This window comes from Etheostoma spectabile, unplaced genomic scaffold (genome assembly GCF_008692095.1).
Source record: "Etheostoma spectabile isolate EspeVRDwgs_2016 unplaced genomic scaffold, UIUC_Espe_1.0 scaffold00005339, whole genome shotgun sequence".
In the NCBI taxonomy this organism is placed as follows: Eukaryota; Metazoa; Chordata; class Actinopteri; order Perciformes; family Percidae; genus Etheostoma; species Etheostoma spectabile.
In genome coordinates, this window is record NW_022603251.1 from 56,275 (window position 1) to 75,265 (window position 18,991).

Genomic DNA, 18,991 nt, shown 5'->3' on the forward strand with positions numbered 1-18,991 from the left:
TTTCTGGATTTTTTTTTTAGATTATGTCTCTCACAGTGGACATGCACCTACGATGACAATTTCAGACCCCTCCATGATTTCTAAGTTGGAGAACTTTCAAAATAGCAGGGTGTTCGAATACTTATTTTCCTCACTGTACTAGGTAGACAGTTATTATTACATTAGCATGCCAGTGGATTTGGAGGGTGGCCGGAAGTTTGGCACAAATGGCCGGCCAGACACCTTCAAGCTGCTGCTGTTGACGCACTGGGTCACATGCCCGGCGTAGGTGAGCAGAGACAATGGCCTACTGGTCACCGCCACACTCCCCCGATCCTGGTTCCACCTGTTCAGGCCTTCCAGGAGGTAAAGATGGAAATTCAGCGCATTTGCACTGGTTCCTGACAAAACAATAAAATATTAATAGTCCATTAAAAAGGTCTAGCTTTCCAATCTGTTCAGGTGGCAATGAAATGATTCCAGAGACGTGGACCCTCTGGCACAGCGATACTTGGTCAGGACAACACCCCCCTTCTTGGTGGTACCCGTCTCTATATAAAGCTGCACACCAGGCAGGTCCTGGATGCACTTGACGTGGCGTTGCTGCATACGCCAGATGTGCTCCGTGCGCACCTGGTCCAGCAGTGGCACCCCCATGAGTTCCCTCCCATTTGCCCCTCCTAGCTCCTGCAGCAGCCGCTCAAGGAGGCAGATGGTGGCCTCCTCACCGCGTGTCCTCCTGAGACAGTACTGACTCAGCTCCTTCTTACTGATCTTTGCATCCACCCCATGATCAGTCATGGCTGGCACACCCTCCGGCCTGAGCTGCTCTGTCTTTGCCCGCCGCAACAGAGAGAGGTCTCCTGCATCCCACTCAACTATGCAGCAGAGAGACAGCTCATGAAGGTGGTAGAGGGAATGAGCGTCAGTGGTACACCCGACAGCCAGCCTTCGCATGAAGTACCAGATATCCAGCCGTATGTGGAGGTCTGGCCACTCCCCAAACCTTGTCTGCAGCTTGCTGGATCCCTCACTGATAAGAAGCCACCACAGTCCACATACAGCAGCAGTGGGGGTGCGGTAGCTGACTGGCGGTACCGCTCCATCACCCCTGCCACCATCCTGTCCAGTCCTGGCCCCTCCTGCACTGTGACCACACTGGTCACGATTTGGCCAATCTCGTTCCCCATAGAGGTGAACCAGAGACCAGTCCCCCTGCCGTGGCCAGCCAGCTTCTTTGTGATCTGAAATTTGACAATAGTGATGTTAAACAAAATCTGTAATTTGAACTACAGCAGCAAGTGTATATAGATTAATTACACTGTACACATTTAAAATATCTACCAATGTGATATTATGATTGACAATAGCATGAATATATTACAGTTTTTTACAATCGCTATGACAGAATTTTCAATACATTTAACAAGTTTCCTAAACTCTTAACACACCAACACACCACAAAAACACAACTGTCAAAACAGTTAATTTCATGCTCAAAATCACACATTGTAAACTAAACTCTAAAACTAATTGTCAAAATACAATAATACACTAACACAACACACTATGTCTAACAAAACACTGCAAACATGTTTCAAAATCAAATAATTATTCCAAACACTAACACATGTTCTCTTCCAACAGGAACATTTAGTCAATCATAACACAATGACAAAAAAACACTATCATCAGCTGACATTACAGAAACTGCATTATTTCAGATGTGTCAGGTATGCCCTTGTACAATAGATAGTATATAATATTGATCATAGATTGGGTTTTGCACATGCATTTTATCTCTTTTGTTGAAAAAATTCAATACAAAAAATGAATGACCATCTCAGAGTAGCTGTGTGAGTATGTTATCACACTTTGTCATTTTTCTCTGGCATTGATTTTAGAATATTGTAACCAACATTAAGTGAGTAGGTTTAGGTCTGTGTGAATATGGGCTGAACATCTACCTGGACTGAATTTGTGAATATATACATCTCATAATCTGAAGGTCGTTAGTTCAACCCTCACATGGGGCAGGTGTTTTGAAAACAAACAAAAAATGAAAATACACTGACTTTCAGGTGGTGGTCAGATGTGCCTTCATGAACAATATTGTATTACCTCATTGGTAATGGAGAACACCCGTCTCCACCAATGTATCTCTTAGCATTTATTTTCAGTCTGAGTTACAAAATTTGCAGTGAACGTTGTTTTCCAGCAGAAAGGCAACAGGTGTGTTACTTTTTGACTATGATTTTGTACCATAGCAGTGCAAGCATTTTGCCCAGGTTTGATTTCCAGCCACCGCAGTTGCATTTACAGGTTTTGAAGCCATATACAACATTAACATTACATGTTTTACCCAGGTTTCTTCTTTTATTCAGTGATATTTCAATTTCCTTGCGGGAGTCATCCCAAAAGGATTAATAAAGATAAGTCTAAGTCTATCTCAGAAAAAAGTCCCAAAAATCTGAATATCTTCAGGGAATGTAGCTCAGTGGTAGAGCTCATGCTTTCCATGTATGAGGACCTGGCATCTCCAGCAGGTATTATGGTAGAGTCTTTAAAATAGCTGCAACTGATATTACCTTCTGTGGTAATCTGACTGGTAGGGTTATAGAACGTAGTGGTAGACTAAGACTTCCTGTGAAGTATGCTCTCCCTTTTATACCTCAGATTATCAGACAGCACAACAAGCACTTTAAATATACATGTTTTACAGTTTCTATTTAAGTGTAGTTATGTAACATAGTGTAGTACATATAATGTATTATGCTCCAGTTTTTATGGGTGTTACGGCGAGTATGAGCACCATAGTTTCTATTTTTATGGATGAAATAAACTTAACATGCCATTAAGTTTACTCTTCAGCAGGTGGAGACATTTCTCTTCAGACACTTGCAACATCAGATGCTTTGTTAAACGTTAACAGACTAGAAATAGACTTAACTAGTTTTAGCTCATCTGCATTCCCCTCCAAGGAAGTCTTTAGTAAAAGACAAAAGACGTATGTGTTATGAAGAGAAACCAGAGTGAGTACAACCATCTGGTCGAGAGCAGCCAAAAAAACCATCGCGGTAAAACTGACTTGGTGTGCCGCTTTCCAAACTAAAATGATAAGAGGCAACTTGGTAGACTCCTTACTGATGTTTATATCTGCACTCACAATGCCCTTTTTTTAAACACCAGCCAATCACAAGTGTTAGATGTCAATAATCAATGTGTGACTAATCAGGAAGCTCACTTAAAAGATAGTTACAAGGTCTACCAAATGTTAAACTTTGCAACCCGTAAGTTGTTGGATCCTTAATTTCCACAGGGTCCTAGTGGCGCAGCGGAAGCGTGCTGGGCCCATAACCCAGAGGTTGATGGATTGAAACCATCCTCTGCTTTTTCCTATGCTTTGTATCAGCATGAATATTTCCATGTTTAACAAAGTGTCTGAAGTGAAATGTCTCCACCTGCTGAAGAGTAAACTTAATTGCATGACAAGTTTATTTTCATCCATAAATATGAAAACTACAGTACTCATACCTGCTGTAACACCCATAAAAACTGGAGCATTACAAAATAAATATACTGTATACAGTACAGGTGCATAACAAACTGGAGTGTGATGTCATATACTACACTACAGTACAAGTAGATAAATACAGTGAAACTGTAAAAAAAAAAAAAAACCTGAGGTATAAAAGACCACTGAGCTACATCCCCGGAAGATTTTCAGGTTTTTTTGGATTGTTTTCTGAGATATACTTAAACTTATCTTTATTAATCCTTTTGGGATGACTCCCGCAAGGAGATATAAATATCACTGAATAAAAGAAGAAACTGTGGTAAAACATGTAATGGGAATGTTGTATATGGCTTCAAAACCTATGGTATAAATTATAGTTGAAAGTAACACACTGCTGTTGCCTTTCTGCTGGACAATACAACGTTCACTGCAAATCTTGTAACACAGACTGAAAATAAATGCTGAGAGATGCATTTATGGAGACTGGTGGTATCCAGTAACTATGAGACAACACAAAATTGTTCATGAAAACAAATCCGTAGTTCGGTATTCTGTGATTTGCTACCATTCTCGTTGTCGGCAGGATTGGAACCTGCGCGGGGAGACCCCAATGGACTGCTAGTCCATCGCCTTAACCGCTCGGCCACAACTACCTGCAACTTAGTGCCAGACCTATTGGAACAAATGTTCATAAACTTTTTGATTGGTTATTAGTAGTTACCAGATACGGGCAAAGTGCAAATCGTAGTGCACTTCCTGTCTCTGTGGATCCTCGTGGAGGCAGCTTGATTTATTGATATTCTCCCTTATTTTTACCATAACAGAGATCTAATATTTTATCAAATTGGGTTGGGCGAGTAACCTTTCTGGCTAATCTTCACAAATAAAGCAAGTACCCACAAAATGAAAACTAATGCAATGGCTGGGAATCAAACCCAGGTGAATTGCTTGGAAGGCAGCTATGCTCACCACTATACCACCATCACTGGGCAATGCTATGTTCTCTGCAAATCTTGATACACATCTGGGCATTGAGACTGATTTTGCATTAATTACCATAAATGCAAGGAGGTCACGGCAACTCACAACACTGTGCTATTCAAATATGCACTAATCCTTTTCAATTGTTGAGTAAAGCAGGACATGGGTAAAGTGCACCGAGTTTTTAGACACTTGATAAGTTAATCATCCACTTTATTGCCTTTTAATACTTGCTGCATTGTTTCATTTTCTCTTTCAGAATAAGAGCTTCAGCAGCTCTTTGACAAACTGGACAAGGAATACCAGCTGGAGATGCTGAGGATTGAACCCAGGTCCTCATACATGCAAAGCATGCGCTCTACCACTGAGCTACATCCCCTGAATGTTTCTACAGAAACCCCTACCCGGGAAAAATGTTGAAGTAAACTTGTTTGTTTTATTTGGATCCCCATTAGCTTCAGCATGAACTAAAAGCTTTTCTTCCTGGGGTCCTACAATCCTTTCTTTGACAATACTCTTTATGACATTTCATTACACACACACAGACATAAATTAGAAAACACTAACCATAATTAAATCTTAAAGTTAACGCAATTCATACAAGAAATAAAATAAAAGACACTACTCCAAATAGAAAAATCAATTTAAGAAATAAGATAACAAAAGCCCTATAACAAACTAATTTTAAATTACGTATTTAATTCCTTTGAAATAAATATGTCTTAAGTGATTTTTTAAACCATACTGAGAGTTGTGTTTGATCGTCGTTGGGAGAGAGTTCCATTCACACATCGCTCTGTACCCGACAGAACGCTGAATTGATTTAGTTTTCACTTTAGGTAAAATAAAACTCCCTCCTACTGCACGCCTCGTTGGATGATGATGTGTAGCAGTACTAAAGGATAGTTTTCTGTTTGAAATAAAAGGTGTTTTGTTTTTTTATAACGTTATGTAAAAAAAACATTAGCAAATACACAAATCTATTTTTAACTTTAAACCATGAGAGTTGTTCATGCATGGTATCAACATTTGATCTAAACCCACATGAGCGTCACATGTGCAGCTTTATTGTTTAGTCACTTGTCATTTTTTCAAAGTGCTGGACCACACCACTGAACAGTGATCCACATGTGAAAAAAACAAAACCTGAAGGACTTTTTTACCTATCTGTGGTGTGAAGATGTTTGCACGCCATTTAATAACTGACAAGGTGTTGCCCATTTTAGTTACCAGCTTCTGAACGTATTTGTCCCAACACAATCTCTTGTCGATTATCACACCCAAAGGTTTAGCCTCTTCTCTTTGCTCTACAGAAGTTTGCTCTATACTGAGTTCAAGTTTCGGTTTGGAACATTAAAAAAATGAGTTCCAACCACTAAACTAGTAGTTTTAGATCCATTGAGATCAGTTTGTTACTTCTGATCCAGTCCACCACTGTAACTCTCTCTGTAGTTTAGTAAACAGATGGTAAATCGTTAGTAAAGATTGTGAAGAGGAGTGGCCCAAGACAACTTCCTTGAGGAACTCCATGTTCCACAAGCCTGAAAAAATCCATTAAAGTAAACTAATTGTCTCAGTCCAATAACTTTCCTTCCATAATAATGTGATTTGTGAAAAACCATAATATTCCAGTTTTTTTAACAGTAAGTTGTGGTCAATTATATCAAATGCTGCAATAAAATCAAGCATCACAACACCTATTATTTTTCTCTCGTCCATATCCTTAAACCAGTCCTCAACCATCTGAGTCAGGGCAGTGGCTGTCGAGTGTTTTCCTCTGTACAGTGGTGTGAAAAAGTGATGGCCCCCTTCCTCATTTCCTGTTCCTTTGCATGTTTGTCACACTTAAGTGTTTCGGAACATCAAACCAATTTAAACAATAGTCAAGGACAACACAAGTAAACACAAAATGCAATTTGTAAATGAAGGTGTTTATTATTAAAGGTGAAAAAAAATCCAAACCGTCTTGGCCCAGTGTGAAAAAGTGATTGCCCCCCTTGTTAAAACATACTATAACTGTGGTTGTCCACACCTGAGTTCAATTTCTCTAGCCACACCCAGGCCTGATTATTGCCACACCTGTTCACAATCAAGGCATCACTTAAATAGGAGCTGCTTGACACAGTAAGGTCCACCAGAAGATCCTTAAAAGCTACACATCATGCCGAGACCCAAAGAAATTCAGGAACAATTGAGAAAGAAAGTAATTGAGATCTATCAGTCTGGAAAGGGTTATAAAGCCATTTCCAAAGCTTTGGGAATCCAGCGAACCACAGTGAGAGCCATTATCCACAAATGGCGAAGACATGGAACAGTGGTGAACCTTCCCAGGAGTGGCCGGGCCGCCCAAAATTACCCCAAGAGCGCAGCGACGACTCATCCAAGAGGTCACAAAAGACCCCACAACAACGTCCAAAGAACTGCAGGCCTCACTTGCCTCAGTTAAGGTCAGCGTTCATGCCTCCACCATCAGGAAAAGACTGGGCAAAAATGGCCTGCATGGCAGAGTTCCAAGGAGAAAACCACTGCTGAGCAAAAGAACATCAAAGCTCGTCTCAATTTCTCCACAACACATCTTGATGATCCCCAAGACTTTTGGGACAACATTCTGTGGACCGATGAGAAAAGTGGAACTCTTTGGAAGGTGTGTGTCCAAGTATATCTGGCGTAGAAGGAACACTGCATTTCATAAAAGAACATTATACCAACAGTAAAATATGGTGGTGGTAGTGTGATGGTCTGGGGCTGTTTTGCTGCTTTAGGACCTGGAAGACTTGCCGTGATAAAAGGAACTATGAATTCTGCTGTCTACCAAGCGATCCTGAAGGAGAATGTCCGACCATCTGTTCGTGTGTCAAGCTGAAACGAACTTGGGTTCTGCAGCAGGACAATGATCCTAAACACACCAGCAAGTCCACCACCGAATGGCTGAAGAAAAACAAAATGAAGACTTTGGAGTGGCCTAGCCAAAGTCCTGACCTGAATCCTATTGAGATGTTGTGGTATGACCTTAAAAAGGCGTTCATGCTCGAAAACCCTCTAATGTACTGAATTAGGACAATTCTGCAAGATGAGTGGGCCAAAATTCCTCCAGGACGCTGTAAAAGCCTCATTGCACGTTATCGCAAACGCTTGGTTGCAGTTGTTGCTGCTAAGGGTGGCCCAACCAGTTATTAGGTTTAGGGGGCAATCACTTTTTCACACAGGGCCATGATGGTTTGGATTTTTTTTCACCTTTAATAATAAACACCTTCATTTACAAATTGCATTTTGTGTTTACTTGTGTTGTCCTTGACTATTGTTTAAATTGGTTTGGTGTTCCGAAACACTTAAGTGTGACAAACATGCAAAGGAAGAGGAAATGAGGAAGGGGGCAAACACTTTTTCACACCACTGTATGTATGCATGCTGAAAACCTGTAATTAAATTATTATTTAAAAAATAAAACTGAATCTGTTCATAAACAATTCTTTCCCATTATTTTACCAAGAATTGGTAATAAGCTTATTGGTCTACTGTTTGATCCAGATAAAAGACATTTTCTTATTCTTTGGTATTGGCCCAACTTTACATATCTTCCATGCTTGCAGACATATATTTTCCATAAAACACATTAATTATATGAGCAATAGTAGGAACAATGATTGAAACTATTGGCTTAATCCACTTACATTCAAGATAGTCCCCACCAGGTGGTTTGTTTTACAATTCATCAGAAGCTACGTTTTACTTTCCATGATCTTATTTATCAATGTTTTTGACAAATCCGTGTTGTGTAGCAGTGTAGTATTTTTAAGATTATTTATTTTATTTATGAAATAATCATTGACACAATTTGCTATGTCACTTGGTTTAGTAAGAAAATCACCTTCATTTTTCTATCTAAAAGGTCTATTTCTGTAGGGATCCATCCCATAATGTTGTCACACACTTAGAATAATAATCTGAGTCTTTCAGCACTTTTAGTGGATGGAAACGTTCTCTTATCAAGGAGTTTAAACACAGGAACAGCAGGAAGGATAAATCCACCATATCAAGTCTCAAATAATCAGTATGAGGCCTCGTTTAATTTATTTTATTTTAACTATAAAACAATAATAACTTGAGAGCGTAAAAATAGCCAACTTCTAGTGTGCTGGTAATGATGAGAGGACCAATTTACACAAATATTTAATTTGCGCTTTTTCTAAACTCCCAACTTTTCATAGTTTCATCCCAAACCCACCATATAAATAAAAATTACAATGACTTTCTGTCAGCCAAAAACAGATTTCTAGAGATGAGAAGAAAGTTTTTTACAAAATCAAAAGTTTCAAACATGTCTATGTTTTCCAACCGAAACATCTTTAAACGTCTTAATGTTTAAAGAAGTTTTGGGCGTTCTCCTTCCCACGGTGGGTACATTGTGGTTAGGGCTGGGTACCGAAACCCGGTGCCAGTACGGCACCGGTGCCTTAACACCCGGTATCTATCGGACCGAATAGTAACGGGGATTTTGGGGCCTCATTTTGGTGCTACTGAAACACCAGGGCTGCCTTTTTCCATCTAGTGGTTGTTTTTGTCATTTAGCAGCAATTTACTGGAGAAATATGTTATTAAAAAAAAATTTTTACATTTAATTTGGACCATATCGTAATAAGCAAGCTGCTCTTAAATGTTGCTGGCTGTCTTTTTGTGCTCCCTTTTTTTTATTTAAACGTATACCTTTAAAAAATATATTTTTTAAAAGAACGGGTTCAGGCACCGATTCTGGTGCCTAAATGGTAAGAGTTCTGAGGAAAGACAGAAAACAGTCCAGCTGATCCACAATAACATACATGCTGCTCAGAAGATAAAGTTACTGCTGGTCAGCCTTCAATGTGGAGAGAAGATCAGAATTTAACAACACAGCTATCAGGTATGAGGAGGAGGAAACAGCTTGGCTCTGAAACATGTTCACAACGAGGCAGTGTGAATGCGCTGGTGTCTTTTAAGGTTACCACTCAGAGAAAAGGTTTCCCCACATTGTTCACACCAGTACGGCTTCTCTCCAGTGTGAATGCGCTGATGAGTTTTAACGTGTTGGGCGTATAGGTCCCGGCACCGGGATTTATCTTCGTTTTTCGGAAGTGCTGACTTCCGTCATAAATTGCAAGCATTAAACCGTCATAAACACGCTCAAGCCATACACCATTTAAAAGCTTAAAGTCTCATGATTCCATCGAGCCCACACACAAGCAATAAGGTGACTCACAACGGTTTTAATCATGTTCTGAAGTAAAGCAAGACAGACATATTCGAGTCTAAATTGAGTGTGCTTTCCTACCTGTCTGCTCGTGTCATAAATCACAGCGGTGAAAGATCGCCGAAAACGTGGTATTCCTCCTTCGTAAACACTCCAAGCTATTAGAATATCCAAGCCTTGTAATCCATAATTATCTGGTCCCCTCACAATCTGGTAGTTTCTGGCCAAGTTTTGACGTTCAGAAATCTAGATCATGCATCATTTCTCGGTTTTGATGGCGTGTAACTTTTTCCGTGTTCGCGCTACTTTCTCACTCGGCACACCGTCGGAATCTGGGGCTTGTCCAGTTTCCAATGAACTTTCTTCTCAGCCAATAGCATGAGTATTTCCCAAGATACTCCCAAGGTAAGCCAATAAACATCTCACAGTCCCCATTGGGCCCACGTGGGAAAAACTGACAGCATTTCCCACCAGTCAGAGACAGAGGTCATAAAACTGGCATTTCTGTTTAGCCAATAGGAAGACGAGTTGAATGATATCAAACATGGCCAACAAACATTTTCCCTGAGAGGGTCTCCAGCCCATTCAAACCAAAAATATTGCCTTTTTATGGCATTTCACCATTTCATCAAATTATGATTACTTATTCCTATAAATTTATGTATATACTTCTTTTATGTATATGTGTGAGTGATGTGGATGTGTTTTTGTATTTCAGAAGTTATGTATTTAGCACTTTTTTGGCTTTTTTAGAAATAAGAAATAAGACAAACGCACAGACATATCTGTAGAAAAACATTCATATAAAATCCATTTTATAAGCAATTTTCTTCTGGATTTTTTCTGTTCTAAGTTGAGACATGTCGCTAGGGTACTATTTTAGTATATAGCCCATGTAATATGCTTACAGTAGTGCTTTTTATTAATTTTTCAGATGATTTACTTGGACGGAAATAGAAATTCTGTGTTCTAACCTCTGTAGCTCTGTGTCAGTAAGTCCTAGTGTCACAATGCCACTAGAAACAACAAACTGAGAGAGTTAGCTTCACAATGAACTCAGGGTCATCCCAGAGGGCCAAAGCAGGTGGAAACTGCAGCACTTTTTAGGGGGTAAAAATTTAGGCGAGAAAATCATATATTTTCCAGTGTATTTTAAGAGGTTAAGGTTACTACTATGAGTAAAGGTTTTTCCACATTGTTCACAGCTGTACGGCTTCTCTCCAGTGTGAATGCGCTGGTGAGTTTTAAGGTTACCACTACGAGAAAAGGTTTCCCCACATTGTTCACACCAGTATGGCTTCTCTCCAGTGTGAATGTGCTGATGTCTTTTAAGGCTACCACTCTGAGAAAATGTTTTCCCACATTGTTCACAGCCGTACGGCTTCTCTCCAGTGTGAATGTGCTGGTGAGTTTTAAGGGCACTCTGTAGTGTGAAAGCTGCCCCACATTGATCACAGCTGTAAGGTTTCTCTCCAGTGTGAACTCTCTGATGAATCTTTAAATATCCTGATGTGAAGGATTTGTCACACTGCTGACAACGGTGACGTTGGACTCCTCTTCCTCTCCGTTTCTATCAACAGAGAAAAACCAAGAGAGTGAGTTAGTGAGTTGCCATGCTGTAGAGCTCTATCTTAAACTAGAAACAACATTTAGAGCACGTCTATGGAACATTGTTTGATTTACGCATTACCTTTCTTAATTATCTGCCAACATCACTATTATGGAGTTGCATTATGGGAAATGTAACATTCAGTGTTGGTTAGTTTGTGATAAATAAACTACTTTTGATCAATTTATGTGTTGTCTCCATTTTGTTGCCAGCCGCTAACAAATGGGGGATCATATGGGATTTTAGTACCGGAAAAGCTGTAACTGTAACATTTTCCCACAGATTTTCAGCTTTCACTGGTATCTGTAGGGGTTACCGTGTTGTCTTCATGTTGCTGGAACAGCTCTACTCCAGTAAAGTAAATTGGAACCATTGTCCCTGATAGGCATTAACAATGAGGGGCACCAGTTGAACTTTGACCTTTTGTTTTAGGTTGTCGTTTTTGCTAAATCAAACTTGTATAACCAGCAGTATTGTGTAAGTAAGTAATATGGTAGTGTAATGTGGTATTGTCCACACAAGCTGCATTTCCTCAAGCATTTCTGAAGCTCAGCAGAGCTTTCTGCTGTGCTCTGGAATAAAACTGCTGAGCATCACTGACGCCTCTGAAAAACACAAGCGCAAATGTTGTGGTCATGGATGTTTAAAAAATAGCATCACTAAACTCATAAATCATATTTTTTGGTAAAAGTGATATTTCTACATGGCAAATAATTTACTAGTAAGTGTTGTAGAGTCCTAGAAAACCAATAGTCATGACGTGCATGCTTCTCATTCTGTAGAGTATAATCTGTAACTGAAAGGAGCATGCTCATAATAATAGCAGGGTTGTGTTCAATTAGTGAGCGGATTGATTCTGTGAAGCAAAATGTGTTGACAGTCAAATGTTGTCTCAGAGTTTTCTTTTGTGTAAAACCTTTACTACAAACTGAGAAACTAAATGGTTTTTCTCCCGTGTGGACAGTCAAATGTCGTCTCAGATTTTGCTTCAGTGCAAATTTTTGATCACAAACTGAACAACTAAATGGTATTTCACCTCTGTGGATTCTCATGTGTACAACCAAATTGCCAGGCTGACAATAACTTGCTTTGCAAACTGAGCAGTGGAACATTTTTCTTCTGAATGAAGTTTCATGTGAGTCGTTAAGGTTTTCTTCCAAAGGTATTTTTTACCACAAACTGAGCAACTAAATGGTTTCTCTCCTGTTTGGTCTCCAGAGTGTTTCTGCAGATGTTTTTTGCGGCCAAAGCTTCCTTTACATTCAGAGGAGCTAACTGATGTGTTCCAGTGTTACATCCAACAACACTTACAGGTTCTTCATTGTTTGGCAGAGGGTTTAAACCTGTCTGAGGTTCCCTAGTCTCCTCCCAGTCTGCACTATCATCAGATTCAGATTCAGGGGAGTCTGAAGTCTTGTCATGAGTAGCTGGTTGTAAAGGACTATCTGGATCTGAGTTCCTGGCTGGTTCTTGTCCTCCACAGTCTTCTCCATCAGCTCCTGTTCTCTCTGCCTCTCTGTTCTCCTCAGTTTGGCTTTCATGAAGCTGTGAGGACTGAGCTTTCTCTTCATCATCTTCTTCACTCTTCTCAGGGACAGTAGTGAACGGGAACTTGATATCAGCCTCCTCCAGCCCTTGAAGCTGCTCTCCCTCCTGACTGGTCCAGAGTTGCTGCTGTTCCTCTTTAATGTGTGGGGGGTCTGGGTCCTCCTGGTCCAGACTGGAGCTCCACCCCTGCTGCTCAGGGGGAACCTCTGCTTTAACCACCGACAGCTTCTGGACGTCTGAGGAGATAAAGGAAATACAAGCACATGTAGAAAACTGTTAGAAAACTGTAATTTCATGTTGACAGGATCTCTTTACAGGGCTCCAAACTACGACCAAATTGTTGCTTTCTGCTTTCATTTTTTGTAAAGTACAAGCAGTTTTTACAAATATTCACACCTGTTAATCTGACAACATTATGCTTAAATGAATGTGAGGCAGTTCGGCTCTTTATCACAGAAACATACGGCGCCCCCCTGGGGTCAGCTGAATAAAAAAATAATAATAAATAAATAATAAACTGTGCGCACGGATTCATAAACCGTGCTCACGATTTTATAAACGAGAGCAAAATAGGAAAGATATTCAGAGATTCAAACTTCTGGGATCAATTACTCTATATATCGAAATGATGTTAAATCACAAATGACGCATCTCTCCTAACGTAGTAAGGTTAACAATGAGCTACTTTGTAAGCAATGATTTTTAGGAAAAGCGCAGAGGTGGAAGAAGTGTTCTGCTTATTTTTCAGGAGAAAAACCCAAATGTTATTCAAGGTAATAAAATAGAGAACCACTGGCATGACTCTGTATATCAGCTGTACTCAAATACAAGTATACAGTTTTTAGAGCTGATTTCTGAAAGTGTAAATGAGGTAGCGTTTGTTACACTTAAAATACTCATTTTATTCTCTAAAATAATTGTAATTAACCCATGTCCCCATCGGCAACATATTCTATCTGAACTGCTGAGCTGTGTATATGTGTATGAGATCCTGACAGTATGATAACCTTAAGCAAAAATATTACGGTTTCACGGTTTTGCAATCACAGCTTTCAAATGTATTATTTCAAAATGTCTGGGTAAAAAGCTGATACCTTAGGAACACTATAGAAAACTTGAGAGGATTTGAAACCGTGACTTTTTCAAACCACAATATACCTTGAAACCGGTAAACGACCAATGCCTATATGGTAACAATTCACACACTCAGTCCAGAACATGGGACGGATCACAGAGGATAATCTTCACCTGTTTAAGTACGCACTGGTCAAAAAGAGACTAAAAAGTGATTATCTGTCTTTAACAAATAACCACTAACTTAAATTTCGATGATAAGGAAAGGTTCGTTAACCATGCAGTCATTCCAAAGCGGATTACATTCTCTAAAACAGCCTGATAAAAATAAAAAAACAAGACTGCAGCGGCCACTGTTCAGAGTCTATCCTCTGGGCTTCTCATATGCTGCATTAAACCTGAACCATGACAGAATCTGTTCCTGCAGGTCTTGCAAACATACAGCTTCTCACCTGTGTGGGTTCTTCTCACGTGGACCAACAAGCCACTACTATGTATAAATCATGGTTCTCATGTTGATTTTCAAGTTATCTTTAAGTCCAAAGTCATTTCAACATGCAGCACAAGAATAAGACTTCTCACCTGTGTGGATTCTCATATGCTTTAATAATGCTGAACCGTCTGAATCTTTTTCCAAAAGTCTTGCAAATGCACGACTTCTCAACTGTCTGGGCTCTTCTCACGTGGACCAACAAGCCACTACTTTGTATAAATGTCGGTTCTCATGTGGATTTTCAAGTTATCTTTATGTCCAAAGTCTTTTCTACATGTTTTACAAGAATAAGGCTTCTCACTTGTGTGGATTCTCATGTAGATGTTAAAAACATCCTTAGGTCTGAAATCTTTTCCATATGTTTTGCAATAACAAGGCTTTTCACCTATGTGGATTTTCATGTGTCTCCGAAATTCTGAATTACACTTATCCACATGTCACACATGAAAGACTTATTACATTTACCTGTCTCTGACATGTTAGTGTTGTCTACGTTGTTACTTTGACTTCTGCTCTTGCGTCGTCTCTTCTTTGGTTCTGGCTCTGCATTTCTAGTTGATCCTGAGTCTCCATGCTGGTCTCCTTTCTGATCTTGGCTCTCAGCTCCATGAGAGTTGTGAGAGAGGAGCTGGTGGTCACGGTTTGCTTCTGATTCCACAGAGGTTATAACTGGCATGTTGAGCTGCTGGTCAGAGAGATCCTCCTCCTCCTTACAGACATGTTGCTGTGGGAGCTCTGGAGGGACAGACAACAAAAGAAATAGGATACCACTGTTACTGGAGAAAAGACCAGAACACTTGCTCTCTTTTTCCTGAGACCATAGACTGTAAAAATGAATGGACTGAGCATCCGGGTCAGTGGAGTGGAGCCAACGCTGAAGCTCATTAAAGGTCCCATGGCATGAAGATTTCACTTTATGAGTTTTTTTAACATCAATATGAGTTCCCCCAGCCTGCACATTAGGGCTGCACGATTATGGCCAAAATGATAATCACGATTATTTTGATCAAAATTTTGATCGCGATTATTCTCACGATTATTTGTTGATTTTAACCAAAACAAATTGTATTGTCACATAGGCTATTTATAACTGCGAGAGGGAGTGTGATGGACGCTACTCACAGAGAGACGGCTCATTATGAACGGGTCCAGCACGGGTCGAACGGCGGACACACACGTCGTGTGTATGAAACGTCTGTATCTTCACTGCGCTGCATTTTTATGAACTCTGATATTCTGGCCATGGGTCACATCTCTGGCCAGGTCCAGGTCCAGCAGCTGCGTCTCACACGCTGTTACTCTACCAACTGAAGTTAGTTGCATTCAATAACTTCTTCTGTGTTCTTCGCCGTAGCGGCCGCGATAGCAGAGTTACCCGCGGAAACACTGGTACAAATACTGGTTTGCCCCTCATACTTAACAATATACAGCTGTGTTAAAAAAAAATTAAAACTGTGGACAAATATCAGAAGTGTGGACCGGCGGCCGCTGTGTCGTGGGGCGCGGAGAGTAGAGGAGAGAGAGTAGGACGAGAGAGCGTACAAAGACCCAACACAGTCACGGCTTTATAGAAGAAATGGGTCATGTAACGCAAAATTAAACCATATGCATATAAACAACATTGCTGCGGATGCGATGACATTAGCACCGGTGCGTCTTAGAGGAGCTAACAGCTAACGCTAACTAGCACCGACTAGGACTGCTCACTGCTGTTATCGGAAAAACAACAGATGGGACAAAGTGTTGCGTTTATTGGTAAACTGGTAAACCTTGGGACTGACTAATTACCGACTGCTATCAGTTCTAGAATGTTACTTGGCAGTTCTAGAATGTTAGGTTGAAGTTCTAGAATGTTAAGCTGCCATTCTACAATGTTAGCTTTAAATTCTAGAATGTTAGGTTGAAGTTCTAGAATGTAAAGATGCAGTTCTAGAAAGTAAAGCTTTCATTCTAGAAATTTGAGTTGCAATTCAAGAACAATAGGTTGAAGTTTTTGAATTTTTATAAGTCCCAAAAGGTTGCTCATAGTCCTAAAAGGTTACATTGTAGTTCTAGAATGGTCGACTGCAGTTCTAGAATGTTAGAGTTCTGCAGGCAGAGAGAGCGCTCATGAAGGTGGGGTAGAGGGAATGAGCGTCAGTGGTACACCTGACCGCCAGCCTTCGCATGAAGTGCAAGATGTCCAGCCGTATGTGGAGGTCTGGCCACTCTCCAAACCTTGTCTGCAGCTTGCTGGACCCCTCACTGATACAGCAGCCACAGTCCACATACAGCAGCAGTGGGGGTGCGATAGCTGACTGGCGGTACCGCTCCATCACCCCTGCCACCATCCTGTCCAGTCCTGGCCCCTCCTGCACTGTAACCACACTGGTCATGATCTGGCCAATCTCGTTTCCAATAGAGGTGACCCAGAGACCAGCCCCCCTGCCGTGGCCAGCCAGCTTCTTTGTGATCTGAAATTTGACAATAGTGATGTTAAACAAAATCTGTAATTTGAACTATCTACAGCAGCCAAGTGTATATAGATTAATTACACTGTACACATTGAAAAATATCTACCAATGTTATATTATGATTGACAATAGCATGAATGGCATATATTAAGAACGTGGAAATCTATTACACAGATTATTTATTACCTGTTTGGTTGAGTCCATCTTTAAGATAGAGCCAAATGTGGAGGTGATGCTGGCCTTGATATGGTCCAGGCGGGAGAGGATGTCCCTGCCATAGACGGTCAGCAGCCAGCGACTGGTGGGCACATCAATGGGCTCTGGGGGCTCCTGGCACACCACTGAGAAGAGGCTTGGCCGATCAACAAAGTCAGCACACTCCCCAAGATAGTGTGCCAACCTGTTCAGCCATTCCTCCCCATGGTTTTCCCTGAGCTGTTTTCCCAGACCAGAGTCCGGTCACGCAGCATGCGATTGACACGGATGTCACAGGCATACCTGAAATGCACATGTAGCTCTGATTAGTTACACATTAATAGAAGTCATGTAAAAGCTATGACACTCAAAACAGATTTACTCACTTGTGGGTCAGGATCAGCCAGAACGTTTTCTGGTGCAGCAGGTCCAGCTGGTTCTGGACAGTCTGAGATGTTGACAAGTAGTTCAGAGAACACACAGTGCACCTGAGTGTCTCTGTCACCATCAGGTAATACCTGGCGATGTCCAGGACCTTCTGAGCCCTCTTGTGGACACCGTAGACCGTCAGCGGCTTCCCTCACTCAGGGCATTTAAAAACAGATCACATTAGCGCCATGAAATCCACAATTACAAGCCACTGACCCTCCAAACAGAGTGGTCTGTCCACGGGCCTGCATGGGACATTTCTCAATCTGAAACAATCACAACCCTGGGGTATATAGTATTTTGTTTTATTCATAGTATCTGCACTATTGTATGGTATATTTTTTGAAGTTATCATTATATATTGCTATATTTGACCTTCTGATAGAGGTCATGCCCCTTCTGCTGCTTAGGGGCTGGTCTGTTGCCTCCAGAATGCCAAACCCCTGAGCCGGCACACGCCCTCAACCTTGCCATCCACTCTCCTTCCCCCATGGACTTGTGAAGTTTAGGCTTATTGCTCATCTAAAGGCAACATGAACATGGTAAACAATATACAATGAGCATCCTTTGGACAATACACTTACACTACAGCAAAAACGCACACCTACTATGACAGCTGCATTATCAAATCAATCAAGTGACTTTTAAATGTCTGATTTTGCTGGTGGTTTCTTGGTCAAAGCAACAAGCTTGATCATTGACATGCAGTTGCCACCAAGTATCACAAAACAGTTTGGTGGGGCTGTATGTTTTGCATTAAGTGACCTGCATACCAATGACGATTAATATGTACAGTACATGGTTTGCAGAACTGTACCCTCTTATAGAGGTAAGACATCTTGGGTTGTCTTTGGGCTGCTCTATGGTCTTTTTCGGAATGACGAACCCCAAAGTCGGCTCCCTCCAGGTTATTTAAGCAACAAACGTCCCTGGGTGGACTTGAACCACCATCCTTTCGGTTAACAGCCGACTGCGCTGACCTATTGCGCCACAGAGACTGCGCCTGTCTGAGGTTTTATGAGCGGGAGCTCGATCTTTAAGCCACAAGCATTTGCTCTATGACTTTTTGAAGTTGAGCTGCACATGTATGCTTATCAGGCTATTTTCCTGTTACTTAGAAATTGGGGAAGCTGACTCATGCAGAAATGTAGAAGCTGGACGTGCATGGTATTTTTCTTACATGTCAATTGGATTCTGACTTTGAATTCAAATATTTGGCATCCAAGAAACTTCCAGAACAGATCAGTCATTTTGCTGGTGGTTTCTTGGTCACAGCAACAAGCTTGATCATTGACATACAGTTGCACGCCACTTATCCCAAAACTGTTGGGTGGGGCCTTATGTATTTGCTTGTATTACATCAAGTGACCTGCATACCAATGACTGTCAGAGATGGTAAAAGTACTCACTGCCAACACTCAAGTAGAAGTACAGATAATTGTGTTAACAAATACTCTGGTAAAAGTAGAAGTACTGGGTTAACTTCTTT

The 18,991-nt window shown here is 40.8% G+C and overlaps 1 protein-coding gene, 3 non-coding genes and 1 pseudogene across 4 annotated transcripts; all 5 read right to left on the reverse strand.

Annotated features, from left to right (window-relative positions):
• Window positions 1-2,894: 2,894 nt before the first annotated feature.
• LOC116677584 (uncharacterized) lies at window positions 2,895-3,015 on the reverse strand (annotated as a pseudogene).
• A 1,052-nt stretch (window positions 3,016-4,067) lies between these two features.
• On the reverse strand, window positions 4,068-4,149 carry trnaa-agc (transfer RNA alanine (anticodon AGC)). The gene has a single exon. It is a non-coding gene; the product is annotated as a tRNA-Ala (tRNA).
• A 635-nt stretch (window positions 4,150-4,784) lies between these two features.
• On the reverse strand, window positions 4,785-4,856 carry trnaa-ugc (transfer RNA alanine (anticodon UGC)). Its single transcript has one exon. It is a non-coding gene; the product is annotated as a tRNA-Ala (tRNA).
• A 7,597-nt stretch (window positions 4,857-12,453) lies between these two features.
• LOC116677582 (ribosome biogenesis protein BOP1 homolog) lies at window positions 12,454-15,176 on the reverse strand. The gene is made up of 2 exons (XM_032507973.1): window positions 14,891-15,176; window positions 12,454-13,094 (listed from the first exon to the last, which is right to left on the reverse strand). Exons 1-2 carry the CDS (start codon window positions 15,099-15,101, stop codon window positions 12,454-12,456), a joined length of 852 nt encoding a protein of 283 aa, XP_032363864.1. The 5' UTR covers window positions 15,102-15,176.
• Window positions 15,177-18,426: 3,250 nt separating this feature from the next.
• trnan-guu (transfer RNA asparagine (anticodon GUU)) lies at window positions 18,427-18,500 on the reverse strand. The gene has a single exon. It is a non-coding gene; the product is annotated as a tRNA-Asn (tRNA).
• Between the last annotated feature and the right edge of the window lie 491 nt (window positions 18,501-18,991).

What these genes read in the sequence shown, in the direction of transcription:
- LOC116677582 (XM_032507973.1), bottom strand. Translation starts at nt 15,101, where the DNA reads ATGCCAGTTATAACCTCTGTGGAATCAGAAGCAAACCGTGACCACCAG. An exon ending in CACTAACATGTCAGAGACAG is followed by an intron (nt 13,095 to 14,890) that starts GTAAATGTAATA and finishes TTATCTCCTCAG; the next exon opens with ACGTCCAGAAGCTGTCGGTG.